The following is a 7,556-nucleotide window of genomic DNA, read 5'->3' on the forward strand; positions in this document are numbered from 1 at the left end:
ATTTTTATAAGTGAATATATTTCTGGGTACTATGAGCTAAGAACTATTGAAAAGGCCCGTGAGTGAACAGGTGGTTAGCGTTCTGGTTGCCAATGATGCCATAGGTACAAGATGAAAGAATAATTGAAAATTAGAATTCAACTTGGATATTTTGGAGGATTATGATCAATAATACTATGGTTTCATTAAAAATTTGTTCTAAAGACAGCTGAATCTGTGAAACAGGCAATTTCATATTGGATGTGTAAGTGGTGTGACTATCTTGAAGTTTGCTTGAAGCGCCCGCTATAGGGGACCTGAGAACTCTTTTCCCTGGTACCCGAGGCAAAACATAACCAAATTCTTAAATGGATCCTATCACTACACAGTGGTTGGGCGGTTGGCTAATCCATGGGACTGGATGGGATTAGGCTGGACTGATGGATCTCTAAAATGAGACTCAATTCTGTTATGGTACGATAGATGAAGTAAATCCCGGATAGTCCTTGTTCTATGGAAAAGAATCAACGGCTGTGCCTCTTGATGAGGAAAAAAACGTTGGTCTCTATGATCCACGTGCAAGTCTCTTTCTTGATCTGACCATTTGACTTACAGGTTCGGTCAGATCAGTTTGGTTAGTTACTTAGCAATATCTACTAAAGAAGTGGTTCGAGCACTAGATCTAGTTCTACTCTGCAAATGAGCAAACAATTTTCTATCCTAGAAGGTGCTTCTAAGCCATCCAAGCATAAATCTAGATTCATTGATTGCTGATCTTTGAACTTTTACTGCTTCTTCCAGATGATTTAAAGTTGGTGCATCAATTCCTTGAACATTCTCCCTTGCAACAAATAAGGATCACTAGGCAAAATCTATTGAGAATTAGCATATACGCTAGCATAGGTAATAAACCATTAAACATGTCCGAAGAATTTGCATAGACATGCTTATTGAATTCTATCGATGAATAGATAGAATCCTTTGCAAGAACAACATCCCTACTTACAAAAGTCTTTTTAGTGAGATGATTGCAAAGATGATAACTTTTGCTTTCGGCACTATAGCCGATAAAAATGCATTTCATTGTCTTGTCATCAAGCTTAGTTCGATTTTGTGTTGACACATGTACATATGCCAAACAACCAAACACACGCATGTGTTCAACCTTGGATTTTTTATTTAACCAAGCCTTATAAAGGAGTGATAGTCTTCAAAGCTTTAGTGGGGAATCTATTTAGCACATAGGTAGCACATAAAAATGCTTCCATCCCAAACTTGTGTGGAAGCTGTTGATCTTTAACCATGCATCTAACTATCTCCATGAGAGTCTTGTAAGTAACACCATTTTGCTATGGTGACCAGTTTTTGGAGTCCAAGTGCAGTCCAAGGATCATGCCAGTCATCCAAAGTCAGAAGACAGAGAAAGTTGGATTCCCATCATCAAGCTCAGCATGAGGGGATGTCACGTGCACACACGTGGACATGGCCAAACCTCACATCTAATCCCACATTTGGCAACAATATTAGGGCATATTTACAGCATATCACAGTCGGCCAACATATAGGAGTGCCATGTCAACAACCCAACCCCACACGTGTGCAAACGTAGCATAAAAGGCATATTTTCCTCAGTCGTGGGTATCAACAACAAGCCGACAACCTGAATTATGGTCGACTTGCATATGTAGGGCCTATATAAGGCTAAGCATCATTGATCATCAACTCATCTTTCCCTTTTGGAGATTGGTTATATTTTAGTCATATTTTGGAAGGCCATTGGCCAAGCATGTCTGTTATCTTTTTCATGTACATAATACATATTCTGGAAAACCAATCTTTCTCTCTATCTTTTCTCATCCGTTTTGCATTAAGGTTCCTATAGGGTGCTTAAGGGCTGTTATTAAGGCATGAAGGCTTCCGCTATGTCAGGACACCTGCCCATGCTGCTTCTTGTACTGCTACGTCTTGCATGCACTCAATGTCCACATGTACCATACACTTTCATCCCCCTCATCTAAGTACACCCCACCATCATTCTGGCATCAAGATTTCAAATGAGGCAATGACCATTGTACTTGTACTACTTGCTCTCTCTCTAGAATTAGCAGTTTACACATGAAGTCCCAATCCCTGCACTTCGGTGCTGTCATATGGATCAAATATGGTTAGCTGGCTTCAATATCCTCTTGAAATTAGACACATCTCACATCTCACTAAGTCACCCCCACAAGCACACTTTCATTCCTTGAAAACAGGCAAAGCGGCCTGCATGTCTGTTCACTGCTCTATTTTTCATGTGAGTGTAGCCAAATTGCACTTACAGTCATTAAAAACCTGGAGATTTTTTACAACAAATATGGGTGTCCCCTTAGGTGTCTTAATCAAATCAGAGGCATCCAGCTTCGTAGTGCTTACATGTCACACAGTGCACATATCCGTTGTCACATTTGAGCAAAGAATCCTTTAGCTTTGCATAAATGTTTTTGATTTGCGCATGTCTTGTATCCCCATCAGTCCAACAACAATGTCCTGTCTTCTTCTATACATTTTTTTCAACTCTCATTGCCTCAACCTTCATTCCCATCCAACTGCATATCCACATATCCGTTGTCACATTTGAGCAAGGAATCCTTTAGCTTTGCGTAAGTGTTTTTGATTTGCGGATGTCTTGTATCCCCATCAGTCCAACAACAATGTCTTGTCTTCTTCTATACTTTGTTTTCAACTCTGATTGCCCTTCATTCCCATCCAACTGCATATCAGCGTCTGCATATATGTTAGACATGCAGACATAAGCAGCAGCATTCTTTTCATCCAATCGCACTGCATGTTCAAAGGCCTGTTTTCCAACTTCCACATTGCCCCACTTTCGGCATGCCCCCAACACAGTATGCCACAGCACAATACCAGGAAGGAATGGCATCTTTTTAATCATGGCTACCGCCTTGTCAACATGGCCTGCACGGCCAAGGAGATCAACCATGCAAGTCTGGTGCTGAAGAGTCGGGATGACGCCATAGTCTTTGCTCATAACGTCAAAGTACATTTGACCCTTCTCCACTAGACCTGTGTGATTGCATGCATTGAGAACGCTAACGAATGTGATCGAATTTGGATTTGTACCTTCTCCTATCATTTTGTCAAAGTTATAGAAGACATTTTCACCTTCTCCAAGCTGGGCATATCCTGCAATTATTGCGTTCCATGAATATACTGTTTGAACTGATAGCTTGTCAAACACATCTTGTGCTTCTTCAAGCAAGCCACATTTAGCATACGTATCAATCAAGGTATTGCCAATGAAGAGGTCACTTTCCAACCCTTTTCGGGCAATCTCAGCATGTATTCCTCGGGCTTTGTCTACGGTTCCTATGCTACCACAAGCTCTCAAACAGCAAACAAACGTGACATCATCCGAAGAGACTCTCTCATGTTGCATCCTTTCAAAACAGTCAAGTGCCTCCTCACCACGCCCATGTTCCCCATTTCCTGTAATTAGTGCATTCCATGAAACTATAGTTCGAACAGGAAGCTTGTCAAACACTTCTTCTGCTTCTGCAAGCAAGCCACATTTACAATACATATCGACTACAGTATTGCCAACTAACAGGTCTATTTCCAACCCTTTTCTGGTGATCTCAGCATGTATTTCTCGCCCCTTGTCTATAAATCCTATGCTACCACAAGCTTTTAAGCTGCAAACAAATGTGACATCATCCACGGAGACACCCTCATGTTGCATCCGTTCAAAACAGTTGACTGCCTCCTTACCACAACCCTGTTCCGAAAATCCTACAATTAGTGCATTCCATGAGACTACACTTCGAACTGGAAGCTTGTCAAACACTTTTTGTGCTTCAGCAAGTAAGCCATAATTCACATACATATCAACCAAAGTGTTGCCAACGAAGACGTCTCCTTCCAACCCTTTTTTCACGAGCTCAGCATGTATTTCTTGGCCCTTGTCTGTGACTTCTATGCTTCCACAAGCTCTCAAGCTGCAAATGTAGGTGACATCATCTGGAGAGATCCCCTCAGAGGGAATCTGTTCAAAATAATTGAGTGCTTCCTTTCCACATCCATGATCAGCATAACCTGTGACTAATGCATTCCACAAGACCACATCTCTAACTGGTAGCTCATCAAACACTTCCTGAGCGTTTGCAAGAGAGCCACATTTTGCATACATATCAACCAAGGTGCTGCCAATAACAATGTCTCGTTCCAACCCTTTTTTGACAATCTCAGCATGTATTTCTTGTCCCTTGTCTGTGGCTCCTATGCTACTACAAGCTTTCAAGCTGCAAACAAACGTGACAGCATGTGGAGTGATGCCCTCGTGCTGCATTTTCTTGATACAGTCCAGTGCTTCCTCACCACGCCCATGTTCCACATATCCTGTGATTAGTGCATTCCATGAGACTATGTCTCGGGCTGTCAGCTTGTCAAACACTTCCTGTGCTTTTGCAAGCCAGCCACATTTCGCATACATATCAACCATGGTGCTGCCAATAGCAGGGTCTCTATCCAGCCCTTTTCTTGCAATCTCAGCATGTATTTCACAACCCTTGTGTGTGGCTCTTGCACTACCACAAGCTTTTAAGCTGCAAATGAATGTGACAGCATCTGGAGCGACACCCTCAAGTTGCATCTGTCTGAAACAATCAAGTGCTTTCTCGCCATGGCTGTGTTCTGCATAACCTGCAATTATGGCATTCCATGAGACTACAGTTCGAATTGGAAGCTTGTTAAACACTTCTTGTGCTTCTCCAAGCAAGCCACATTTAGCATACAAATCGAGCAAGGTATTGCCAATGAAGAGGTCTCCTTGCAACCCTTTTTTTGCAATCTCGGCATGTACTGCTCGACCCTTTTGTGTGGCTCCTAGGCTGCCACAAGCTTTCAAGACACAAACAAATATGACACTATCTGGATAAATGCCATCCCGTTGCATCTGTTCAAAACAGTTTAGTGCTTCCTCACCAAGCCCGTGCTCTGCATATCCTACAATAAGAGCATTCCACGAGACCACATCTCGAATTGAAAGCTTGTCAAACACTTCACGTGCTGCTGCAAGCAAGCCACATTTAGCATACATATCAACCAAGGTGCTGCCAACAACAAGGTCTTTTTCCAACCCTTTTCTTGTGATTTCGGCATGGATCTCTTGTCCCTTGTGTGCGGCTCCTATGTTACCACAGGCTTTCAAGCCGCAAACAAATGTGATAGCATCCCGAGGGACACCTTCATGTCGCATCTGTTCGAAACAGTAGAGTGCCTCCTCGGCATGCCCGTTTTCCATATATCCTGCTACAAGTGCAGTCCAGGAGACTACATTTCTAACCGGGAGCATGTCAAACACTTCCTGTGCTTTTGCAAGAGAGTTACATTTGGCATACATATCAACCAAGGTGCTGCCCAGGAAAACGTTTATTTCAAGCAATCCTTTTCGGGCAATCTCTGCGTGAATTTCGCGGCCTTTTTCCAGATTTTGCAGCCTAGCGCAAGCCTTCAGTAAGGCCACAAAAGTGTGTGCACTAGGATGCAGGGAATCACACTCCTGCATTTTCTGGTACAGGGTGAGAGCATACTGTAATTCTCCCTGCTTGACATAACCTGTGATGAGAGAGTTCCAGGAGCATTCATCCCTATGCACCAGCCTGTCAAAAACCTGCTGGGCATGGTTCATGCTTCCAACTTCGACCAACACGGAGACGAGGTTGTTGCCGTGTGATGTATGGAGATCCAAGCCATTTTCGCGCATGCAGGCATGCAAGCGCAGCGCCTCTGCTAGGTTTCTCTCCTTTCTGCACTTGTGCAAGATGCGTGCGAGGTCGTCAAAAGGAGGATGAAGGGGCCGCATCCCGAGTAACTCCTCCGAGCTAAGCATCTCCCAAGTGCTGTTGGTGCGTTCATTGCTCCTTCCACAGCATGTCTGAACTTCAGACGCCTCAAGCCTTCGCATGTAGTACGAGACGTCTAGCAACTGTACGTGAAAGTGTGAGTGCTTTTTTGCAGAAGCTCATAGTCAAGATCTTCATCGATCCAACGGTCGTGATAAATTATTATTATTTGATTCAACGGCTGTGATAAATTATTATTATTTGAATTTTTTTTCTAAAATTTTGGCAACTACTAGAAGGGAGCAAAGTACTTCGTGTGAGGACCCCTCATATCCTCTTCAAAGCGAGGGCAAGGTTACTATCGGGTGTCCAACTGAGTATCGAACCTAGTACCTCCAGGTACCCCCATCAACCACTAGAACAAGCACCTAATGTTATTTGATTGCTTTTTTTACTTATAAAGTCTTCAAAGGAAATAAATGCCTAATTTTGGGGACGGTTCTCATTGAAAAACTCATCAAATGTCTATGTTTGTAGTCTTATTAATTTAACAGTAGTAGCTCAATATTCTTCCTGATTTAAAAGCAATAGCTCTCATAAACAACTCTTGTAGATAGAAGATCATTTGCAAATGCATTTTGCAAGTTTTTTTTTTTTTTTTGTGGGGGAGGGGGGGAAGGAGAGACATAATGAGAGGCTTTATCATGGAACTTTAAAGTATGTGATGTTTATTTTGAACTATCGCATACATAAGGAGATTAGTTCTCTTCTAAAGGTATCAATTAAAGCTTGAAATACCCTTCAAATTTAAACACTAATTGATAAGAGACTAAGTTAGGAACCAAGGCCATAATTTTGTTAAACTCTTGAATTAATGATGGACAGCTGAGTAACGTTATGGACTCTAGACCACATGGTAGAATTATATGGTTATGTTGAGCTCAACTAGGATATGGATGACATGCTAGGCCATAATTTTGTTAAACTCTTGAATTAATGATGGACAGCTGAGTAACGTTATGGACTCTAGACCACATGGTAGAATCATATGGTTATGTTGAGCTCAACTAGTGTAGATATGGATGACATGCTAGGATGATAGTTTCACACTTATGCCACAGACATGGTTGGTGAGATTATGGGTACTATGCCATTGGCATAAGTGGTTTATAAGCTATGAGACCAAAGAAACTATCTCATGGCCTGTAAACCAAGGTGACTGTCTCACAACCAAAGTGGACTCATGCGCACGCTTTGTATTGTTGCATGCAAGGCTGCCTATGCTATAAAAATCGAGTTATGTGCCTCTAGGAAGAGCACTCTTTATATAAGTGTATAGTGACCTCGTCATGGTATGTCGAGCGAGGACTTGGAAGTGCAAAGCAATGTTGCACCATAGGTGTTGCCCCTTCCTTGAGGGCTCGAGTAGTAAACAAAAAATGCCGATGAAAGACTATAGAAGGAGGTGTGTGCATCGGGTACCTTGAAGGGCTCCCCATCATTTGAGAGGTTGTTTACTGCCCCCTGGTTAGAGGGGGTTGATTTTGAAGCAACAGTGAAGATGGTCATTACTACAAGGAGGGATAATGACCCTCCTTTGTGAGAGAGTGAAAAGCATAATCAAGGGAAGAATGTGGTTGCACAAACTCTAGTAATCCAAATGTGGCTGTTACACATCCTTGGTGACACATCAACCATAATCTTACATACCATGCTAGTGACGTAAGTGCGGAG

General features: G+C 42.4%; 1 protein-coding gene across 1 annotated transcript; it reads right to left on the bottom strand.

Moving 5' to 3' along the window:
• Positions 1 to 1,136: 1,136 nt before the first annotated feature.
• On the bottom strand, positions 1,137 to 6,003 carry LOC147612952 (pentatricopeptide repeat-containing protein At2g33680-like). The gene has a single exon (XM_086782226.1). It carries the CDS (start codon positions 5,942 to 5,944, stop codon positions 2,612 to 2,614), a length of 3,333 nt encoding a protein of 1,110 aa, XP_086638352.1. The 5' UTR covers positions 5,945 to 6,003; the 3' UTR covers positions 1,137 to 2,611.
• Between the last annotated feature and the right edge of the window lie 1,553 nt (positions 6,004 to 7,556).

The sequence above is a fragment of the Cibotium barometz genome, chromosome 44 (assembly GCF_041138505.1).
Source record: "Cibotium barometz isolate CiBa-2024 chromosome 44, ASM4113850v1, whole genome shotgun sequence".
Classification (NCBI taxonomy): Eukaryota; Viridiplantae; Streptophyta; class Polypodiopsida; order Cyatheales; family Cibotiaceae; genus Cibotium; species Cibotium barometz.